General features: G+C 38.3%; 1 protein-coding gene across 4 annotated transcripts in view; it reads right to left on the bottom strand.

Annotated features, from left to right (window-relative positions):
* Nucleotides 1-1,703: 1,703 nt before the first annotated feature.
* Nucleotides 1,704-24,238, bottom strand: part of GPCPD1 (glycerophosphocholine phosphodiesterase 1) — a 51,842-nt gene continuing 29,307 nt past the window's right edge. For 3 of the 4 annotated variants that reach the window (XM_050895182.1, XM_050895184.1, XM_050895183.1), the window contains exons 9-21: nt 23,522-23,684; nt 23,301-23,433; nt 23,013-23,067; nt 20,930-21,022; nt 18,945-19,022; nt 18,350-18,427; nt 17,808-17,847; nt 16,958-17,019; nt 15,488-15,553; nt 13,768-13,904; nt 12,420-12,555; nt 11,918-12,078; nt 1,704-3,250 (exon numbers count right to left, since the gene is read on the bottom strand). In XM_050895182.1, the coding sequence (XP_050751139.1) occupies nt 3,046-3,250; nt 11,918-12,078; nt 12,420-12,555; nt 13,768-13,904; nt 15,488-15,553; nt 16,958-17,019; nt 17,808-17,847; nt 18,350-18,427; nt 18,945-19,022; nt 20,930-21,022; nt 23,013-23,067; nt 23,301-23,433; nt 23,522-23,684 (1,407 nt within the window). In that variant the 3' untranslated portion in view covers nt 1,704-3,045. The remainder of the gene's footprint in view (nt 3,251-11,917; nt 12,079-12,419; nt 12,556-13,767; nt 13,905-15,487; nt 15,554-16,957; nt 17,020-17,807; nt 17,848-18,349; nt 18,428-18,944; nt 19,023-20,929; nt 21,023-23,012; nt 23,068-23,300; nt 23,434-23,521; nt 23,685-24,238) is intronic. The other variant, XM_050895186.1, reaches the window with a different exon arrangement.

Here is a 24,238-nt window from a genome sequence, read left to right as displayed (position 1 = left end):
GAAGACCGCGCCACCGCTCCTGACAGGGAGAGGAGGATTGCTGTGGCACAGAAGTGGTGTCTGCATCCACATCATTTGGGAGGAAAATATGTAGGCCCCCCGTGAGTGATTCAGCACCCACAGCCCAGGGGGAAGCGGCAGGACAGCTGGGAGCCAGCAGCTCCCCCCCCCCCAGACGACCTGCTGCAGGCTGCGCAGGAACTTGTATTCTCCAAACCGTGTTGTACGGGGCAATGTTCTCATCCCCCCCTTGCCAGATATTTACAGGGGACAACGTATGAAGTAATACAAATATCATGACTCATGTGTAGTCCAGTCTTTGGGTGGGCCCGAAAGGAAGTGCTCCAAAAGCGGCAGTGGAAAAGTGACAGCTGTCTTTCACCAGGCAACATGCTTACCTTAGCTGCATAGCAGTCTTAGCAGAAATCTGGCATTTCCAAGGAGCCTTCACCCCAGCTGTACATCAACGCAGAGTAGCCGTGTGCTCACATGAGGGTGTAGGGATGGAACAACTTCACAAGAGTACCTAAAATCCTCAAAGAGCTGTACATTCACCAAGGGGAGCCTCTCTTTCAGGAATCATTTTTTCCCTGCTCAGAAGTCTCATAAAACTCACCCCTAGCCATTTCAGCATAAAGCTTACCAGCAGCTGATGGACACTCACAGAGCAATACAGGTGCACGCTCCTGTCATTGTTCATCACCACAGCATTTCCTTACAAGAGGAGGTTTTTGGTAGGATATTAGTTGAACATAACTACCCCGGCCAGTTCCCACAACCCTGCTCTTTGGTTCCCTATATCCCTGCTGCATTGCCTTGTCAGCTGTGGCAGAACAGCTGTTGTGTGTGGCCAAGCTGTGAGCTCAGCTCTAAGAAGTGACACAGCAGAAGAGCGTGTTAAAGCCTAGTCAGGTTTGGAGCAAATTGCTGACACAACTTACTCATAAATACGGGACTCTGCAAGAATACATTAAAATCGTAATGCTGCTCAAAACTATCTTGTAAAATCATCACCACAGTGGGTGTATTATTTCCACCCCCACCCCTTGCAAACAGAACAGCCAAATGCTATTCTCCAAGCATCTGAAGGTTAGGAAACAAGTTTTTAAGAGTGCCTAAGCCCTTCTCTGCATCATGTTGATTAGTCCGAGAGGGTGCTTCAGACAGCACAACTTTTAAACCACCTTCACACAAAACAGCTGTCATGTTCAACATCTCTGTGGATACGCTGCCCAGCATTCATGAGCAGCGACACACATAACTCTGGTAGGGGTTGCACATCTGTTGGCAAAGCCCTCAAGACCTGTCAAAAGAACCCCACAGGGGTATACAAATGAGAAAAAAAAAATAAGAATTAATCACACAGGTGAGGAATCTGGACTTGCTGTATCAGTAACAGCCACAGTTTCCTGATGTCAAGAATCAGGTTCAGTGTCCCCTCCCTCCCACAAAACACAGCTCACACACTTCCAAATTTTGGTTTAATTTTTTTTTTTTTTTTTAAAAAAAGACAGCTTCCAGATACCTAATCATCACTGTGCTGTTTGTGCAGGATGAACGAACTTTAAATACTAAAATGCATAAGGCAAGTCAAAACAAGCTGTTTGTTTCAAACTGCTCAGCAGCGCAGGCTCAAGCACTTATTTGCAATGGCTTTACTCTTTGTACAATCAGTTCTATGTAGCAATGACTGTATATAAAGAATATAGTACACACTATCATTTTCATTGTCAATTTACAAGAGAAAAAAATAAGTATTTTCCATTCTTATTTTACATTAACACTTCAGTAGAAAGTTACAGCTGTTGTGTTGGCATGACCTGCAACTTCAGGAGGAAAAAGGACATGCATACCTATCTATTAAGAACTCAAAACCATGACTTTGTAATAAATTAGAGGATAGATACCAGCCAACAGAATACCGATTATCTGAATTCAGTACATTTGTCATTCTTGCTCTGAGGGGGAAAAAAAAAAAAAATCTTGCAAAATACAAAAGCTAGTAGCTTGTATTCTGTAAATAAGACAAACCATGTATGGTATAGCCTTTTTTCTTCAAATGTTTGTGAATAACAGGCTTGTGGTTTTAGGTAAAGATTAAGCAGTTGAGTTAGTCCTTGCACCCTTCACACATAACTAGCACCGTAAAGATGCAAGGACCTCAAACACCTAAGTTTCATGCTTAATAACTAAAGCATGCATTTTGTAGAGTCTGTGCATGTTAGCTATTCTGTTTATTAAGGTTACTGTGCAAAAAAGATTCTCAACCACTGAAGATGTTTCTGTAATTCTGTTAAAATTATTTGCAACATTTCTAAAGTTTAGCAGGCCTGTGTGAGATTAATGGAAAAAAAAAATCATACTTGTGGTTCACCCTTGACTGCTATACACAGACACTGTACCAATGAATTGGCAAATCAGAAAATAACAGCAGCAGCTAAGTGTCCAATGAAGTGGGGAAAAAATGAGTTAATATGCATTGCAGTTTACTCAAAAATATATAGATATTTTAAAATGGCACAAAGCTTTGTACAGGTGATCTATCAGTGCAAATACATATATACGAGGTACCAATTTATTCAGGCCAGATCTAATTATATGTATCTTACAATCACTCTCTTAATTTCCTGTTGTCAGATACAGGCTGACAAACTGTCGCATCGAAGTAAAATCAAAGTCAAAACAATTTTTCAGCATATTCAATATCAGATCATTGTAATTTCCCTACAATTTAGTGTCTGAACTTCCACTCCTCAGACTGCTTAATATTTTTATTTTTAAATACACAGTGTTAATACTTAATTTTCTTTTTCAAGATTTGAGACTCGATTATAGGGAAAAGTTAAAACTGTATATGTAAACTGGAACAATAACTATAGCTGGCTGAATATTTTAACATTGTTTGAAATTTTAACAAGTACTGTCAGGAAGGAGGAACACAGTTATTGCTATTTGGGGACTTAAAAACAAACAAACCTGAAGGCATAGACAGCACTGTTCCAATGGTGAAAGTTAAATAGATACAAAACAGCGTTCTGCCTAGAATCAGTCCTTTTGCATTTGAACACTCTTCAAGTTATCTACAGCTTTCTCTTCCAAGCAACTATGATGACATTTACACGGAGATATGGATTTAAAGTGGCTAACTGTGGGACACACACAGCTTTTCAACTCTGGTAATTCTTTCTTGAGACGTTCCAGCTGCTCCACCTGGAATATATTTGGTTGTTCAGGATTTGAGTCATATATCCTGAATAAAAGAGAAAAGAAAAAACACTGATCAGTATAACCTGATAGTTCACAGAAATGTAGACTAGATGAAGCAACTGGGGTTTTTTTCCCCTACTAGAGTAAAATTAGGTATCAGCAAGTCTATAAAAACAATATGTTCAAGGTTAGTACCCTAAGTTTTGCTGCTCATCTTGCAATATAAAATGGTATTCCTTTCACACAATGGTTATTATTTCATTGGATATACTAAAAAGCTACCCACTGGCATTTACCTCACTTATTCTCCTGAAAAATGCGATTTTACAGGTGGCACAAAGCAGTGAACTAAGAGCAGAGTTGCAGGCTTCAAACTTAAAAGCATAAGAAATTTCAGAGCCTTGAGATTATTTAAACAGGCTGTGACACACTACTTGTACATAATACTGAATGGAGTTTATACTTACTGTTTCAAGAAGTATTTCACACCCCTCCCAATTCAGAACCATTTTTTAAAATTACCATTACAATATTAGGTGAAAAGAGCGAAAAACAGAAAATCTGATCTTTATTCATACCTAATGCAAATTTAACTATCTACACTATTTTAAATAGTATATCCTCTTTTCACTTTATTTTCACACATGCAAACAAAGCTGCAGGATTTGGATTGTCAACGTTGTACCAGATTGTCCAAATCCAAAATACATTCCGAGTTTGACAGTGTAGGCACTGAGCATAACTCAAATACTACTTTGGTGTAATTCATTATAAAGCAAAAGCATTCATGTTCCTGTAACCTAACTTTGGTACAACACTTACTGTGACAAGGATACATTCTGACCTCCCAACATTAACTTCTAACATCAGTACGTTATTTATATCCAAAAATTTAAATCCTGGCATCCAGTTCCCCTCACTTGTAGCTATTGCGCATATACGGTTTCAGGTATTGCAGGTCTCCAGGTTTATCTCCTTTGAACAAAAACTTCTGGAAGAAATTACTGTGGCTTCTGCCTTAGCCTCTTATGAATATTCATACTTTCATTTACAATTCCTTCAAGAAAGTGGTTTGTTTTTATTGCATCATCCTTTCTCTTTCATACCATAATTTCAAGGTATGTCCAAAAGGAACACAATGTCGCAACCAAAACAACGGAGTGCTATATGTTACAGTGCCAGGTGCCTTCTTACCCCGGCAAGACAACTTGTGAACTGTTGGCAAGTCCAAGACATCAAAAATAACATGCAGCTCAAACAGTGACATAGTAAATGGGATTCAAATGAGGAAACACTTCCGCAGGAAATATAGATATGGATCACATTCCCTACAGTAAGATCAAAGACAGTTACTGTAAAGAAACTCCTAGAAGTGAGGACAAATGCTGTCCAGTTTTATGGAATATACACAGAGGGCACAGCAGTTAAATTACTTGCACAGCACCTATAATCCAATACAGCCCCAAGATCTGACCCCAAATTGCCTAACAGAACCTATCTGCAAAATAAAAGCCCAACCTTCCTTCCTTCCAGGATGCAGGTACAACCTGTGCTTTCTTCAGTTAAGTTAGCTTACACATTATGAATTTCTCTAGGCATTCAAGACAAAGCACTGAAATTAGAAGATTGTTTTCTACATAGCAACACACCTTAGGAACTGTGAATCTTAAGTCCTTCCCATCAGTTAGATACTAGAAGAGAGAACACAGCTAAGCATGTTTCTAAGCAGCTTCTGGCAGGGATTTTATTAGTTCTTTACTAGGGCAAGCATAAATTCTGTAATTCTTGCTTCATATTCAATTCTTTTCAATTGAGATTTTAGATGAGTCCAACCCTCCAAGCTCCTTTCAGACTGTCCACTGGAACCAGTCCACTCCAATGTGTATATGGTATTTCTTCTAAACCAAAAGCAGAGAAGACAATTTGAAGCACAGCTACCCTTGTACCTCAGAATTTCTTGTCCCCACTTTTTGTTTGGGTCCACAAAAGTACACCAGCAGTTGGCAAAAACAGAGCATAGTTCCAGGACTTCTCTTATGAATTATTTCCAACATGACCATCAAAATAAGGAATAAATTCTCATCTACCTCTGCTTCATTCTTCAACAGGACAATTATTTATAAGTAACTATGCACTGAAGTTCCTCCATTCAACATCCTATTAATAAGCAAGCCCTGCAGAAGACTGGGAAGTCCTCTGAATATTACTTTTTAAAATCAGCACTTTCTACGAAAAGCGTTGCAGGACATTCCAGGGTTATGCAGTGGGCATAGAACTGATGTGCTTAGCTCCTATCAGGTGTTTTTGCAATCGCTGAAAACACATACATCCAGCAAGTCTCAGTCACAGCTATTTTTCTTTCCTGTTGCTTGGTCCAAATACCAAGACTCAGCAGCACCAAAATACTGTTTTCATGCTAAAACGATTTTCTGAAGCTTTTGATTAAAACTTTTCATTTTTCTTTACATCTTAAGGTAAACTCACGTTTACTTTGCAATTCGCAAAACAGAAAAGACTTAGACTGCCATTGCATAACATCTTAATTCAATCACTGAGTAGACTAAATTATAAATCAATTAATACTAGTTAACTTCCTACATATATCCACGCTGTTATTTAAGTAACACTCAGTCTCAGGCAAATAAAATGGCACAGATTTAGACAGTCTTCTAGTTTTGAGAAGTGTTTTGAATGCTTTTGCCTTCATTGCCAGCTAAATTTATGTTCTTTTTGGAAAGTTACTAATACTAATAGCACAGAGCTTTTGTCTGGAGTCTGCAAATGCAACAAGCAGCCATAAGGAACTGTACTGGTTAAAGAGGAGACAAACACACACAAGATTCTCATGGAAAAGCTTTCAGCATAAATGTTTGAGGATTACTGATTTAATATTTTCATGCAGCTGTATATTATTCAACAAACAGAACCCAGATCATGTAAAGTGAATTAAAAAAAGATAATGCAAGTGTAAGTTAGCACCCACCCCCTCTCCACATTGGTATTTAATATATAGCCAACTGGTGTAAAAACGTAAGACTGCATTGTTCTTACTGAGTTAAGTATATTCAAACTCAGAAATATTTCCTGGGCTGTTTACAAAGCTTATCCAGAAGAAAAATACCAGATGAATCACCCCATAAATCCTGCTTTAAAATTCATAATTTTTGCCAATCCAGAGAATTTCACAATAGGTTAAAGTTCCCTCTCTAAACAAAATCTAAATATCAAACTAATAAAGTGTTTTAAGCATGAGATTTAATTTTCTGTGTGAACAAAAGATACCCAGTCATGCATTTAAAGTACTTTTCTGGATTAGGGCCCAACAGAAGCCTGGAGGCAGAGGTGGCACCTTTTCTGTAGGTTGCCCTTTTAAAACAAGTAGTTTGGATATTTTAGATGCTGAGATGAGTGCTAGTTGAACACAGGAAAAAGCAGAATATTGTCCCAGCAACTGCACTAGACAACCTGTTCGGTTTAATGACTTTGGGTACGTCTAATAATCTGCAGCCCAAGTGGAGAAAGGACTGGGGGAGCGGGGGGGGGGAGGGGGGCAGAATTCCTTCCCCCGCCCCAGTGAGATTGTTTTTTTAATAGCGTTGGCATTTGTAAGCTTCCTAGATTTAGTCTTGCAGTTTTTCTCCATGCAAAACAAAGTCAGACCCCCTACCTGCATTTTTTTTTTGCCTGACACTTGGTATCAGCAACTTTTGGTACTCAGGACACAGTTTTTCTGCCATCTTCACAAGTGGCTACAATGTTTTCCTCCACTCTATATGGATGATTAAAGTTCGGAAAAAAATAACTTATAGAAATCATCTCTACCCAGACAGTTCATAATCTTTGAAATAATTACTGCATGCAGTAACAATAACTCAGCGCTATATCCAAGCAACCTAAAAGTCACTAAAATTCCTGTATTCACTTCCTAGCTTATTCAGACAAATAACACTTATTAAGATGGTTTAAGTAAAGGTCTAGTAAACCGCAAGACAAAACACCAGGCACAGCGATTTTTGATACATATCTGGACTTGGCTTTAAGTCCAGAGAACAAAAATTCTGCAGAAGCCATAGAAGAAGCACATCTTGATTCAGCCCTGGAAACATTCTGGAATTTGAAGATGCAACCATAGCATAAACTGGCTTTACACTAATAAACAGATTACTGCAGTCCCTACTTGTTTCTAGTCCTTGGAACAGGCATGTACATCTCTCTCTCTACTTGAGTTCTGCTTCACAGTAGTTTTGAATTTATCTATTTCTAAACTTCAAACAGCACAGAATATGGATGCTTACACCATACTTATTTAAACTTTTGACAATTTAAACTCTTGATATTAACTTCATACTCTCAAATGATTTGAAAGACTGCCTCTTTACCCAGCAGCTCCAACTGTGAATAGAAACACTTGCTGCCAGATTTTACATTTAGACATGCCATCCAGGACTTGCAGGTACCACCCACATTTCACAATGTCCAGCTTGAGATATCTGATGCAATTTTCATAAAGTGTCATGTTCCTTCTAAGGAACCTATATTAAATTTAATTCTATTCAGACAATTAGTAAATTTTGAAAAATAATTAAGACTTGTAAAGGAACATTCCAATACTTGTTTTGGCCTACAGAAAAAAAAGGTCAGTAACATTTAGAAATTAGTGTTAATGAGCCTGCAACAATTATACTAAAACGAGATAATTGTTTGCTACTCAATTGCAGCTTGTAACTTGAAAAAGAAAAAAACGCACCACTGAACTACTGTTTTTTAAACAGCTTTGGAATTAATATTAGTTTTGGGGTTCCTCTCAATAAAGTGGAAAGATGTCAACAAGGTGGAAGAGATACAGAGGGCAGGCGGTGAGAGGAGAGATGAATACTATTAAGAATCTAGATGGTCTAAATAGTGCAGGAAGGTTAAGAATTTTTTGTTCAATTAAATCCACAAGGGAATTCAGCCTATAAACAATTTCCAATGAATTGGTTAGTCATCAAAAGGTCATAGAATCATAGAATGGTTTGGGTTGGAAGGGACCTTAAAGATCATCTAGTTCCAACCCCCCTGCCATGGGCAGGAACACCTTCCACTAGACCAGGTTGCTCAAAGCCCCATCCAACCTGGCCTTGAACACTTCCAGGGATTGGGCATCCACAACCTCTCTGGGCAACCTGTTCCAGTGCCTCACCACCCTCACAGTAAAGAGCTTCTTCCTTACATCTAATCTAAATCTACTCTCTTTCAGTTTAAAGCGATTACCCCTTCTCCTAGCACTACATGCTCTTGTAAAAAGGCCCCCTTTAGGCACTGGAAGGCTGCTATAAGGTCTCCCTGGAGCCTTCTCTTCTCCAGGCTGAACAACTCTCTCAGCTTGTCTTCATAGGAGAGGTGCTCCAGCCCTCTGATCATCTTCGTGGCCCTCCTCTGGACTCGCTCCAACAGGTCCATGTCCTTCTTATGTTGGGGGCCCCAGAGCTGAATGCAGTACTCCAGATGGGGTCTCACAAAAGCAGAGTAGAGGGGCAGAATCACCTCTCTCGACCTGCTGGTCATGCTTCTTTCGATGTGGCCCAGGATACAGTTGGCTTTCTGGGCTGCAAACGCACACTGCCAGGTCATGTTGAGCTTCTCGTCAACCAACACCCCCAAGGCCTTCTCCTCAGAGCTGCTCTCAATCCACTTATCACCTAGCCTCTATTTGTGCTTGGGATTGCCCCGATCCATGTGCAGGACCTTGCACTTGGCCTTGTTGAACTTCACGAGGTTTGCACAGGCCCACCTCTCAAGCCTGTCAAGGCCCCTCTGGATGGCATCCCTTCCCTCCAGCATGTCAACTGCACCACACAGCTTGGTGTCATCAGCAAACTTGCTGAGGGTGCACTCAGTCCCACCATCCATGTCACCGACAAAGATGTTAAACAGCACCAGTCCTGATACCGACCTGTGAGGAACGGCACTTGTCACTGCTCTCCACTTGGACATCTAGCCATTGACCGCAACGCTTTGAGTGTGACCATCCAGCCAATTCCTTATCCACCGAGTAGTCCATCCATCAAATCCATGTCTCTCCAATTTATAAACAAGGATGTTGTGTGGGACAGTGTCAAATGCTTTGCACAAGTCCAGGTAGATGACGTCAGTTGCTCTTCCCTTATCCACCAATGCTGTAACCCCATCATAAAAGGCCACCAAATTTGTCAGGCACAATTTGCCCCTAGTGAAGCCATGTTGGCTGTCACCAATCACATCCTTATTTTCCATGTGCCTTAGCATAGTTTCCAGGAGGATTCGCTCCATGATCTTGCCAGGCACTGAGGTGAGACTGACTGGCCTGTAGCTCCTCGGGTCTTCCTTTTTTCCCTTTTTAAAAATGGGGGTTATGTTTCCCCTTTTCCAGTCAGTGTGAACTTCCCTGGACTGCCATGACTTCTCAAATACGATGGATAGTGGCTCAGCCACTTCATCCACCAGTTCCCTCAGGACTTGTGGATGCATCTCATCAGGTCCCATGGACTTGTGCACCTTCAGGTTCCTTAGAGGGTCTCGAACCTGATCTTCTCCTACGGTGGGCGGTTCTTCATTCTCCCAGTCCCTGTCCTTACCTTTTGCATCTTGGGCGGTGTGGCTGGAGCGCTTGCCGGTGAAGACTGAGGCAAAAAAGTCATTGAGTACCTCAGCCTTCTCCATGTCCTGGGTAACCAGGTCTCCTGTTTCCTTCCGAAGAGGGCCCACATTTTCCCTAGTCTTCCTTTTATCACCACCTTCTTGTTACCCTTGACATCCCTGGCCAGATTTAATTCTATCAGGGGTTTAGCTTTCCTAACCTGATCCCTGGCTGCTCAGACAATTTCTCTCTATTCCTCCCAGGCTACCTGTCCTTGTTGCCACCCTCTGTAGACTTCCTTTTTGTTTGAGCTTGTCCAGGAGCTCCCTGTTCATCCATGCAGGCCTCCTGGTGTTTTTGCCTGACCTCCTCTTTGTTGGGATGCATTGCTCCTGAGCTTGGGGAGGTAGAAGGTGTTCTGCTATCATACTGCAACTTAAAACACACTAAACAGTAAAAAAGGGAACATAAGAGGACATGTAGCAGACCTGCAGCCTTGACATAAATGCAACGTTCTTTAAGTAGTGTTGAGCAATTAAGTATCTAAAGTAATAAAAGCAACATGAAGTCAGAAATAAGGCTGTCACCTGCTTTACTATTTTACCATAGTAGTGCATATCTGTTACATCAGGAGTAATTACGAACTCTACAAGACTGGATTAGCAGACCTCAGATGAACAGACATTTCATAAGAACACTTTATGCAGTAGTATTTGATTAAAACACACAAAATTATTGTCTATAGACCAATAATTTATCACTTCAAGTTATGCATACCATAGGATCAAATTTCGTGACAACTCTATGACTGTACACTAAAGAGTCAGAGTACCATTTCATCTGCACACTAGTCCAGAGATATTCTTCCATCTACTAAAGGGGCCTCAGTCTTGAGTTGTAGGAGAGGTACAACACGTAGCACTGCTGTAGCAGGAAAGAGGACTTATGTTTCAATTACTTCAGTCTGACGTTGATCCCCAAGGTAAAAATCCTTTTTACCACCAATGAAAAGGAGGAGACTTTCTATACAGTACAAGAGAGACCTCCAGCAAACCAGAGAAGCACTGGACCCACCATGATGGAAGGACTCTCAATAGTCAAGATTTTTTTTTTTTTTTTTTTTAAACACTGGGAGCCTAGAACTCCAAGAGCAAACATATTTGATTTTTTGCCTCTAGATATGTTAACTTGACTCTCAGTTTTCACTTTATAAAACAGAGCCCTTGACAATTACTTGATTCCCTCCCTCCTCCCCCCCCCTTTTTTTTTTCAGGTAAAACAACATGCAAAGCAATGCCCTTGCTAAAGCAAAAGGTTTGAAAGTCTTCTGTAATTTGACACTTCAGTTACACTTAATGTTCTCCCAGTTGCACATTCTTTGTAATCTATCAGAAATTCTAATTTAACACAGCTTCCCAAATTAACCATAATCTTGTAATAATGAATTTCACATCTTTTACGATAAAAGAGCTAAAACTTTTGGGTTTTGTAAGGAACTAAAATAACACTTTTGTTCAAAGATTTACCACAGTATTCTGATGTCCACTTGAATTGTATGGATATAATAACTACTTTCTGAAGCTACTAATTTGGCAGTTTGCCCTGGGAGTCACTCCAAACTAATTTTAATAGGAAAAAAAGGTGAATTCACAGCTTCGAAACAAACAGAATGTTGGCAAAAAATTAAGTTAAAATCATTCATTTAAGTTGTGTTAACTATTTCCATAAGTAAATGTAGAAAGCTGAAGATTTCAGCCAAACAGTTAAATAACATTGTCCTCACCGTGTCATGGATAGTTTAAAAATTACCATCAGGAATGTTAATAGCATGTTAAATGTGTATGCCATGCACTAGTTCTTTAAAGAATCAAATTACATTTACGTTAACCTCAGGAGAAACAAAAGTTATTTTGCTTCATATATATAGCCAAAAGAGTAGGAATTAGTGTTAGTCTTGTTCTTGAACTGGGTTTATGGGCTTCTTGTACTTACAGTACAAGAGGAAGATATTCTGCATCCAGTCAACCAAAAAGCAATGTGAAATTTCACAAGAATCAGGATACAATAGTTTCTCAGCTTTATTAGTATTATTTTTAAAACACAATTAAGTACCTGTCATATATTAGTCCATGAACACCATATTCTCTCAACTTCTTCCTGTTATCTGGGTCATTTGCGTCATCACCCCATGAAAAAATGACTAGGCCTTTAGATTTGGCCCTTTTAACAAACAATGGATTCCTCAGCAGATCTTCAGAGTGCACATTAATTCCCTGAAATACAAAAGACTTCAATTAAAATCCATGTTTCTGAAACACTCTCACGAGGGGTTTTAATCTTTTGACACCTGCAGCTCCTTACAATCTCATCCATAATAATAAAAAATAATTTAATACAACTAAAGACTTTACTGATAGCACTATTTTTAAACACTGTATTAAACAGATATTTGAAACAAACGACATTATTTTGGCAGTTACCAAATGTTAGTATATTTCTTTTATGAGGTTAGTTGTAACTTTAAGCATTAGTGTCAAAAACGACAGTTTTACAACAAGTAGTAATAATTTAGTTTCATTTTACTGCAGAGTAATACCAGAACTTGTCAGCTTACCAGTAAGTTTTCAAACTGTGCAAAAGTAATGGCAATTGGAGTTGTACGAGATCTAAGATCCATAAGTTCCGGATAGAGCTTAGATTCTCCTTGGGTGAGAAATAACACAGGATACTTGTTTTGCTTATGCCGGACCCTGTTAGAAAAAAAAGTTCACAAGTAGCAAATGTGTTAAAGAGCAGGGGAATTCAATCTTACTGTTTGAGGAGAATTACGCTCTTTCCTGCATGTTATTCTAGCGCCTAGCTGGTGCAGCGAGATGGTACTATATCAAACTATGTGACAAACTGCTCCAACTGTTCCTTTTGCCACTATTAGACATTAATACACAGTTTAAGGGAAGCTAGACTTCAAGTTGAACTCAGATCCACATCCTCAAAATTTTTATATAAAATCCTCGAAGACTGTTCAATTCTGTAATTTTCTTCTTAAATGCATGTTAGAGTAAGATGAAGATTCACGATAAAAATTTCTAAACACGGTTAATATACAACACCTAACCTTACTAAGGTATTTTTCAAGTCGGATACCAGTACAGTGGTATGAAAGGACAACAGATGGAAGCAAAGTTTTGGGATTAGCGCGTTACGCATTCTTATATACTTGCTTCTCAACCCTTCCATCAGTACCGTGATTTGATTTTGTCCTGCCCATTTATCCTTCAATGCTATTTCATCAGTGCAGTCTCTCATCAAACGAGATTTCCATAAAGCCTTTCATTAACAGTGCTAAATCAGTTCTTGTTACAAAGTACTACAGCATATTGTCAGTTCCTATGTATCCCAACTGTTTGTTCCCCAGTTCAACTCCTATGCTTTTTCTGTGCCCCAATAGCTTCAATATGACGTTCCACAAAAGGAAAGCAAACCACTTAACAAAAACAAACAAACAAAAGAAAACCCCAACCAAACAGACGTAATCCAAAGTTCTTTCATTTTCTGCCCTTTTTAAAAGGCAGATATAGTGAAAAAATTTTAACAAGATGATTTTGTTTGTAAGTTAGGCTTGTGTACCCCTCAAGTATGACTGAAAAAGACTTTGTGATACGAGAAGAAATCTTGACCTTTTTTGTTGTGTCAAGAAAGACCGAAGCATTCAGAAAGGCACTTGACATAAACATCTACTTTGACTTTGTTCTCCCATTTTATTTTATTTTTGGCACAGCTCAGATGGCAAAGTGGTCTCGTTTCAATTCCCAACTATTTTGGCACCCAAAGTTTAGGTGTAATCAAAACGTGTTATTTGTTTCCTGTTGGGTATTCTTAAGTCCAAAGTAATTTTTACCAAATAAAACAAAAAAACAAAACAAAACAAAAAAAGAAAATACATTATTTATCTCTCAACTTACATTGTACAAATATCTGCATTAAAAGAAGAAAATACAATTCTTCTTCTTCCAGCATTCATCAAAACAGTTTTTAGAATAATATCTAGAAAGAGGTTCATATCAAAGTAAGTTGACAAGTTGCCATCCCACTGTCCATCCTAGAAAAAGAAAGGACAAGTTTCAGCCATTTAAATTAACGCTTACTGAAATTACTTTAGCAATGGTCTCTCATTCAACCTGAGCAAAATGAGAATTCAGTTTGCCAGTCTGAATACAGAAGTCACTCCTTCAGTCTACTGAATGCTAGTACAGCTCTACAGGCCTGTCAGTCTGTGAGGTGCAGCTGAATTCTAAGAGCAATAAGATTCACTGAAAATTTCACTGTCTTCCCATCCAAGGAGAACAGTTTCTAGGAAGCCTTTTCTGATTTTGAAAACACAAAGGAATTTCATGAAAGATGACTAAAAACTATTTATATTTAGAAATACAAAATATTTGTAAAAGGCAACAATAAGATTTGTAGAAATAAATGAGATATGCTTTGTCTTTGAGAATAGCAGGTACCAGTCTTTCTGCAGCTGACCTGTCTCTGAGAACATCAGCATGTCTCCATGCATACGGACTTCCACCTATGTCGTGGTTTAACCCCAGTCAGCAACTAAGCACCACGCAGCCGCTTCCCCCTTCCCCCTCCCAGTGGGGTGAGGAGGAGGAAAGGGGAAAAAAAAAAAGTAAAACTCGTGGGTTGAGATAAGAACAGTTTAATAACTAAACTAAAATATAATACTAACAATAGTAATAACGAAATATAATAATAATAGTAATGAAAAGGAATATAACAAAAAAAGGAAGAGGGGGACAAAAAAAAACCAACCAGCGATGCACAATGCAATTGCTCACCACCCGCTGACCAATGCTCAGTTAGTTCCTGAGCTGCGATCCGCACCGCCCGGCCAACTCCCCCCTGTTTATATACTGGGCATGACGTTCCATGGTATGGAATACCCCTTTAGCTAGTTCAGGTCAGCTGCCCCGGCTATGCTCCCTCCCAGCTTCTTGCACACCTGCTTGCTGGCAGAGCATGGGAAACTGAAAAGTCCTTGGCTTAAGATAAGCGCTACTTAGCAACAACTAAAATATCAGAGTTACCAACATCATTCTCACACTAAATCCAAAACACAGCACTGTACCAGCTACTAAGAAGAGAGTTAACTCTGTCCCAGCCGAAACCAGGACAACCTACCACTCTACTTAGTTTCTTTCCCCACTCCAGGCTTCCAGTCCTAGCCTTGACAACCATTTCCTTCTAGACTGAGCGCTAAGCAATCCAGCAGAGTCCACAATCCTGCTGACTCGAAGGAAACAGTTGCTTATATTAGTGCACCATGTTGTAGCTGCTCCTGCACCAGGCCAGGAGAGTTTGAATTTCTTGTCACTTTTCCTATGTTGTGATCCATTGACTTTAAAAAGGGTCATCTTCTAAAAGCAGTCTGAGCTGCATTCTGAACTCATTCCTATAAATACTCTCTATTGTTTTAAGAGCAAGTTTGTTCATTTGCTAGAGCAGTGCTATTATACTCCCAGTTTATTATAATCCACTATCTTTAAAAACAAGAGTCTCATAAAAAAACCAAACAAAATTATGCCTTTGTTTGTAGCTCATAAATTGCCATGTCAAATTACAAGCTTTAGCCACGAGAATGGCAAAGCATCAAAGTAAATCACATGTACATTTACTTACCCTTTGTTGGCAGATCCATTTTATTTCTATGTTGAACCCAACATCTTCAGAAACAGACTCCAGGACCTGAAAAGATTTCATTATGAAGAGACCCCACAACAAAGGAGGACAACTAAGCACTATGATGGTAATTACTGGGAGAATACATTGGAATTTAATGCCAATGGGGTCTAACAGTAGAATAAAAAACCTAAAGTTTTTAACATTTAACACAAGATACATATACACCTTTTTCTACTTCAGTTTCAAGTTAGGAAATACATAAAAATGGATAAACTCTTAAGGACAAAATTTTGACAAGGTACAAACGCAAGTCAATTCACCTTAACATGCATGAAAAATGCCCCATTTGTACTCCTAAGAAATGTTTTTTACTTCTCCAGGAAGTTTTTTTGAATGCAAAAAGTACCTTACGTAACACATAAACTCAAGTATGAAATCCATGAGCTCGCCACTATGACGACGAGATCAAAAATATGTGACATTCTTGTAAAGAATTAATTGTAAGATGACTTCAAATCAGAAGGGGACGCTAACAGCTAATGAAATTAAGGAAGTGTTAGTAGATGATTCTTTAACCCTATAAAGATGACAGGTATAGAAGGGACTAACATACCCCTTCTTATAGGAAAATTAAATTTGGGGAATCAACACAGGTAGAGGAATTGAACCTCAGCAGTTTAGTCTATTACACAAAGTTCTTTATTTTATATAGTTATGCAGTAATCTGATTAGACAGTAAAAAATACAGTGGGGCATATGACCTGTAACTGATGGATATTTCATACATGCTCTGACATAAGCCTATAAATAACTGGATGCTAATCATCTCCATAATCCAAATAAAAAGCAGTATTACTGTATAAAACAAGTCCCTAAAAGGCATATTAATGAGCAGTTCAGACATAAGGAAAAACAGTAAGAGTAAAAAAAGTAGTAGTTCTAGAAAAAAACCACTGTAAATGGTATCAAACTGTATTTGGTCAACAATTGTCAGTTGTTTCTATGAAAAATAAGCCAAGAGAAAGCCCAGAGTTGGCAAATAATCATAAATGGGAACATACTAGAAATTCACTTAACATTTCTCTGTGTCTGCCTCTGCTAGATGGCCAAGAGTACGTGATGAACTGCCAAAGGCCAGGGTTTTGCTTTTTTTTTTTTTCCAAAATTAGCAAACAATTGTCAATGCATTACAATGCAATGCCCAGATGTTAATCAGCTGTAAAACTGAGTGTATCCTGAGCTATACAAGTTGCTTTCATGAATCAAGAAGCTTGAAAAATATGCAAACTTTTAAGCACTAAAAAGGCTCCAGTGGCCAACAATAAAGCCCGTGCTCTCAGTTCCAGCATTGATATCGAAGGCCTAAAGCCAAAACCAGATATCCCTTGCTACATGTGCAAACCTGAAAGCAAAATGCACATTTTCATGTTCCACAATCATCTCTATTGCTCTATATTCACTGCTTACTCTCTGCAGAGAAGGAAATGGCTGGGTCTCAAAAGCAGAGTTTTCTTCTTCTTTAAAAGATGCTGAAAAGAAATACAAAATATTGAATCAAAACAAATAGCAGCACTGCTAATCCTAGCAAGAAAAGACTGGCTTAAAATCTTAAGGCCTTTAAGAGTAAAGAATGGAATCAAGTCTATCTTTTGATTATCTAAGCCTTCCCTCTAACACTGACATACTCCAACAATGGTGTTGGCAATTTCTGTTTTGCCAGTGGGAAAATTTTTTGACCCCCATTGAAAGCCTTGCCAGAGTATTTACCAGAAACAGCTTCTCACATCCCTCACCATTTCAGTCACTGAATCACATCCAGTAGAAGCAGCCTTGTCTGTCAAGGCTTATTACTTATTTTATCTTTTCCTAGACAGGTAGGATGTGGGAGAGACTTTGCCATTTTGCTGTCCCTATAAAGGGGATGAATTAAGGCCAAAAATTTACAGCACCAGTAAGACACTTTACAGCAGTTACGAAAGTTTTTGTTCGTAATTCTAAAGAGCTGCCAAAAAGGTAGAGAAGCATAAGATGGAAACATTAATGGCAATTGTTACGAATATTCATAAATATATATTTATCTACGCATTCATCATCTTCTACCCTCCTGTCCCCTCTTCCCAAGGGAGTAACTGCCATCCAGGTATTTACTTCCCAGCAAAGAACTCTACAGCATGCACAAAATTAAAGTAACTACATAAGCATTTAGAAATGTTCAGGAAGAAGCCAAATGTTATTAGAACAAGTGACTGCAACCACAGAATATATATCATTACGTGGTAATAAATAAATCTCAAGACTCTTGCAAACTAGTACGTACCATTGTGATCTTTTACTTTCAGGGCAGTCACGTGAGCCAGCTAAAGAGCATAAGAAGAGTAAAATTAACAAATATTCCACCCATAGAGATCTTACTACACATAAAACGTAACTAATTTTCCTTATACATTGTTTTTAAGTTTAAAGGTTTACAGTTGTAGTCATTTGTAAAAGAATAAATGAAATACTAGTACACATCACAATTTTCTTTCAAGCTTTAAAACATAAAGATTCCAAGGAAAGCTCAAAAACAAACTGAAAGTGTTCTTACTGAAAATTCAGAAAACATGTTCAAGGCAAAAACACATGTAATATAATTTAACGTTAAGATGTGAAGAAGTCTGAACATTAAACCCTCCTCTGTCAGATGTTAGACTCGATGTTTCCAATCAAGTGCAGACAGAGGGCCAACAGCGGTTTTATAATGCAGTCACATACTGAGATAGAATGAGGCCAGGCATAGGGCCAACTCCCTCACTCCATTCAAATTCTCTCTCCACAAAAAGGAGGAGACCAAGTAATTTTAAGTAAAAAGAAACATACAGTTCTTGGACCAGCCAGGTGCTTCCTTGACTGAGGATTCTCATCCCCTGACCCCCCTTTTATGTAGGCAGGGCACTTCTGTTCAGAAGATACAGTGATACCCAATTAAATAAAAACAATCAATTAGTTTTAGCCAGTTTGTCCAATCCATACCATTGAATCATGGACCCTTCTACACCTCCACATGCACCTCCAAAGAGTAGTTCAATATAATCTGGATCTCCCTTGTTAACAGGGAAACATCTGAAAATTAGATTTTGACAGATATCTTTCTTCAACAAAGACTCCAAAGTATTGCCTTTCAATGAACCCTACCACCAGTTTCAGCCTTTCTTATTTTTCAAAAATTATCAATGTTAGCATAATGATATGGATACACAAGTTATCAGACCATCTTTCTAGAAGATATAAGTAATGAAATTTAAGTTGTCATGATGGTGCAAAAGTACTATTCTTGGCATTAGCTACTTGTTCTACTTGTACTATTTTTAAAACTTGTGCTCTCCCAAACTATAGTTACTCCAAAAAAATCTAAGCTTCATACACAATTTGAAATTCTACACATAGCATATCATACTAGCCAAAGTAACAGTACCTTCAACAACTGCAGCTGATCAAACGTGAGTTCTTTGACTGCAATCTCAAACAGTTCCAAATGCTCTGTATCCTGTTTCTTTGAAGAGAAATAATACATAATTAAGCATCACTGAAAACTACAAAAAAGCCTACATGCTTTTAATATGGTAACATTAAAGGCAACTAATTTTCTCTTTTATTGATAAAGATAAAAGTGATATCTTATAATACAAGTAAGATAATCAGTTTTCAGGAGACAACATAGGCACTCAGAAGCACAAAACAGGCATCAATTTGAAAAAACAGGATTTAGTCTTTCATGCAAGTCAGAGGCTTCAATGTTCTTTCTTCAGAAAAGGTTAGCACATTTATTCTGTAAAAACTTCTTCATTGCAAGTAAAAACTTGCAAGTAAAGAAATGCATTAAAAAAATACTCCAAGGCTGTTCAGTTCATTATTGTCTATCCAATGTCTCAGAAATAAAGACAAGCATCCTGGTAAAACTAAGACACACACACCTCACCCCAAAATAAAGATCCAGTGTCGAAAAAATTCTGTCAATCCGTCTTTCACTTCCCCTCTTCACTATAAAGAAATTTTTACTCAACAAGACAATACTGATTCAATATACACTGAATATGCATGTCCCTTAGTCAAAGTTCCATTTCCACAACTGTTCAAAATCACACTTCTTATAAATTGCAATATTGCAATGGGTGTGAGAGTTTGATGACACAGACTCAGTGCCAAGAAGAAAGAGATAACTTATCTCACAGTCTACTCTGCCACGCTGTCTTTGTTTTCACTGCCAGAACTAGAAAGGAAGAAAACTAGAACAGAACAGAGTCCAACCTCTTTGCACTGCTGCTGAATGCAAGTATTCTGGCCTCAGTGGAAAACATGCAACAGACCAGACAGAAAAGCACCTCAGTGGTTTTTTTGAGTCACCAGTCCTTATGTCTATGGTTCTCTCATTATTAATGAGTGTAATGTCACTTTACTCTAGGAAAACATTCAATTGCTATGCTTCATAAAACTTGGGTATTTAAGAGGTATTGTGATAGACTGTTCAGAGCACCTTTTAAGGAATGCTTATCTCTATGTACGAGTAACAGTACTGTTCATTGCTTCTTATGCTATAGTACTTTTGACACAAAAACAGCAGAAAAGAGTTTTTGGTTAAAAAAGAAGGAACAACTGCAACCTCATGAGGTAAGCAAGGAAAGGAACAGGACACTTGCTTTCAAGAGCCATTTTCCTGCTCCTAGAACCTCTGCCTTAACTCCTTTCCTTCTGTTCCACAGAGCAATCCAAAAGCAGTGTTTCAGCCTCACTTACTGTCCCAATGAGACATGAAGTACGTTGTTTACCTCACAGTTAAAGGACAGAGCAAAATGCTGAAGTAAAAAAGGGTTAAAGTTAGAAAAACTAATGGAAGCCAAGCCATTTGTGGCTAATCAAACTCCCTAAATGAAGGAGATGCTTGTTTCTTCCACTTTTCTGCTTTCCGTCTACTGGCCACTACTGGGATACCAAACTAGGTAGACTTTGGTTTGACCTGAAGAGCTTTTATGAGTACGTAACTGCTTAAGACAAGTATACATTTTAAGTATCAGCAGGAGTGAGAAGTCATGCTGAGAATCACACTAACTCTCCCTCAAAAAAGAAACAACCAGAAGTTCTTACTCTGACAGTCTAAAAGAGTCCCAGAGGTGCTACTGAATATAATGGAGTTGTCTGCATTTTTCTTGCAAACCGTAAATAAAAAAAAACTAAAAAATAACTACAACGTAGGCTTGAAGAGTCTCAAACTATGCATCTGAAATGCTGTTGCTACAAAATCAAAAACTCAACTTCCCTGCTCTATTTTATGCACACAGTAGTGCTGCATATTTATTCCCATTCCATCCCTTGATTCCCCAGAACTATTTCTATGAGAGGTTAGCATTTTAGCTTCCGGAATGGTCACATTTAACGCTAAAACACAGATATCATCTTCATTACCTTTTTCATGGCCATGCAACATGTGAGATCGTGGTATACAATAGGCACATGATCTTTAGAAAGATGTACATCAAATTCCACATATGCTGCTCCCTACAGAAAATTGAAAAACACACAGAACAAAACAAAAACCCATTAACTATTTATGCACCAGGACTACAGAACTGGAGACAAGTTGCCAAGTATTCACAGGTCCTGGACATCAATCAGAAGTTGAATGCAACTGGCTGTTACCAGTTAAATCATACTCAACAATAGATTAGAAATTTAAAAAAAAAAAAAATAAAAATAAAAAATCACATGGGAAAGTATTTTAATTACCATAACACAGCTCTGATATATATAGCTTGCTTAATCTTGTAAAACCTCTAGTAACATTCAAGTATTGTAAACCTGATTTCAGAGAAAGGCTAAGATGATGTTTTTAAACATAGATGCCTTTGTAGTGCCCTTCCTCCCTCCTCCCCACCACCCCACCAAGAGACACATGATTGCTACAAACTGGCAAAGCTTTAGGGAGATATTCCATATACTGAGGAGCTTCTGGAGTCCCTAGTGAATAACACAGTAGTAGTGTGTTATAACATGTGCAAGAGCAGAAATAGCTGCGTCCAGTATTCTCCTGTCCTTTTCAACTGTATGTTATTTTCTGTTAAGCTTAAAAAGGAAGAAAGATCAAACAAGAGCTCTAAGTACAATCTTTTTGAAAAGATGGAGGGCCAGAAAGAAAGAGATAAAGAAATACACCATTTTTTTACTTATTTTGAATGTCTGTACATCATTCCTTTGAAAGGCCTCCAAGAATATCATTCATCAAATTATCATCCTGACTCACATATTCTTTTTCAATCAGTACAGAAAGAAAATAGGACAGGCTTTTTTCAGCCCTTTTCTCAGCAGAAATATTTTTAGAGTGGTACCTTTCAGCCTTTTCAATCTGCAAACAGTTGAAAGTACTTTTCTGGTGATGCTGCTGATGACTTCATAGCAAATTCCTGCCTCAATGCACACTTCTTGTGGGCTTTTTAAAAGCTGTCTATAAACCTGCAGCATCCATCCAGAAATTAAGAACTACTGTTCAAAAGGATAATTTAGTAGCTGCAGTTTTCTTTTGCTCTGCAGTCAGCGCGTGTTCCAGACACTGTGTTCAAATTATACTCTGACTCCCAAACAAGAGAAAGCTTTCAGCTACGACTCTTGGGGAGTACACTACTCCAGAATCAGCAGCCAATAAGCATAATCCTCCAGATTCTGCTCCCACTCGTTTAACAACTTAAAAAGATGTTCGGTAAGAATCTACATTAGTCAAGAAGTACCTGAAAAGGCTTAGGAATCCTACAAGTTAAGCGGCAGGTGATCTCATAGCAGGATCTTTATGTGACTGTAACCACAGGTCTTCACTGCGAAAACAGGAGCTAGACAAGGAACCTCCGAATGTGCCTCTGACTCCCACTCCCCTGCTGCAATTGCCTCAATAGATTGCCTAGATCAATCTTATCATAGATCACTTCAGTGACCAAGATTATTGGAAGGAATAAAAGTGACCACCTCAATCACAGAATTTAAGCACCTGAAGCTAGTATCTCCCAAACCGAAAGTCTCATCTTAGGATTCTAAGTCTTCATTGTAGCAAGCACTGAAACAAAGGATTGTTTTACTCTACCAGCTCAGCTCCCAAGTCTCATTTTTAGACACCAATTTTAGGTACTCAGCAGTCCCTGAGCGAGACCTTTGCCACCTGAGTGTATGCTGACAGACTCTAGCAGAGCCAAAATTTTATTCAGTTGTTCAAAATTATTCCAACCCTATGTCTCTGCAGGGCTGAGATTAAAATTTTCCCTGTATTAGAACACCACCAGAACACATTAGATGGAAGTTTTGGGTTTTTTGAGGAACTTGAGAATGAGAGTCTAATCTAGCTATTACTTCCCTTCCTATCTCTCAGGGAATTTCCATGGTGATATGATGTAATTTTATATCAGTGCAATTACCATTCACTGTATGCAATCATGGAAATTAAGCACACATGCCAAGCTAGTTTTAACTATACAGGTATGTTGTGCACGCAAATGTGCGTACATACGTGACTAGCAGCATTCCTCAGAGAGGCAATAGTGTTCTCTTGAACTTTAGCAAGTCTGAAATAACAGCAAAGAAAAAGGTTTTGTTAGATGCAGCACAGCACAAAAATCCATTGAAACAACAGAAATACAAATCAGAAGTCTCTGTTTTAGAGAACACCAGCATTTCATATTGAAGTGACTTAAATGATTATGGGTTGTAGTTTTTTATTTTAAACTGTCCACTTCCTCAATTGATGTCAGTGAAACTAAACATAATCCCCCCCAGATTAAAATGCAAATGAACTTACTTAGCTGTTGTTGTAGAATTTCCTGCTCCCCTGTGTCCAACATCTAGAGTTGTTCTTGGTTTCCAATATTTTGCATATGAAGCCTTCATATCACAAGTATATCCCTGGATTGGCTTAATAATTATGTAGTCCACTACAAAAAAAATACCAAATGCTTCACATGTAATAGATAATGGATGACTTCGAGTAAAGTTATCTACATCTGTTTGCATCAACTGTACCTCTAACTTTTCCAATTGTCTTCCTTGGATTTCTGCTCATAATAGCAAGTGTGAGAATTCCAGCACTCTTTCCAAGTTCTGCAATTGTGGATGACAGGAGGCAGGCAGAACCTACATGACCTGGGAGCACATCGCCTTGTACTACTTTCTCACCTAAATCTTCCTAAAAAGAAAACAAACAAAAAAACATAACACCTACTGTTATATGTAGGTGAGAATTCTAAACAAACTCTTCTTCCTTGCTCCTCAGGAAGATATACACAGGCACTGATGTAACAGAAATTTCTTGTGTTACAGAAAACACTAATTTCAGGCTAAAAATTGTTTAATGTAACACTGTGTTGCAAATTACAATCAGGAATATGAAATTGTTGATGGAAATCTACAAAACTCATGTACATTCGTCTTTGAAAACTCTTAGATTTGATAAGCTTTTCAGATCAAAATCGCATGCATGGAATAGTCCATCTTCTAAAAAGCCCAAGTCATGTTTAGAACAAAGATGAACTGGAATAATACATATATATATATGCGCTTAAAATAACTTTGTATTCATTTGTAGGGAAGGAGGAGGGCAACTAACCAGCAGAACATGCACTTGACGATAGTCAAGTTCAGGAACTATGTAGCCACTTTACAATTATGAGTGTAAGTGATCTTAAGGGCATTTTTAGACCAAAGAAAGAATGCTTAAAACTTTCTTCTGCATAAACAATA

This window comes from Gymnogyps californianus, chromosome 3 (genome assembly GCF_018139145.2).
Source record: "Gymnogyps californianus isolate 813 chromosome 3, ASM1813914v2, whole genome shotgun sequence".
NCBI classification, from domain to species: Eukaryota; Metazoa; Chordata; class Aves; order Accipitriformes; family Cathartidae; genus Gymnogyps; species Gymnogyps californianus.
This window is presented reverse-complemented; position numbering and strand designations above follow the sequence as displayed.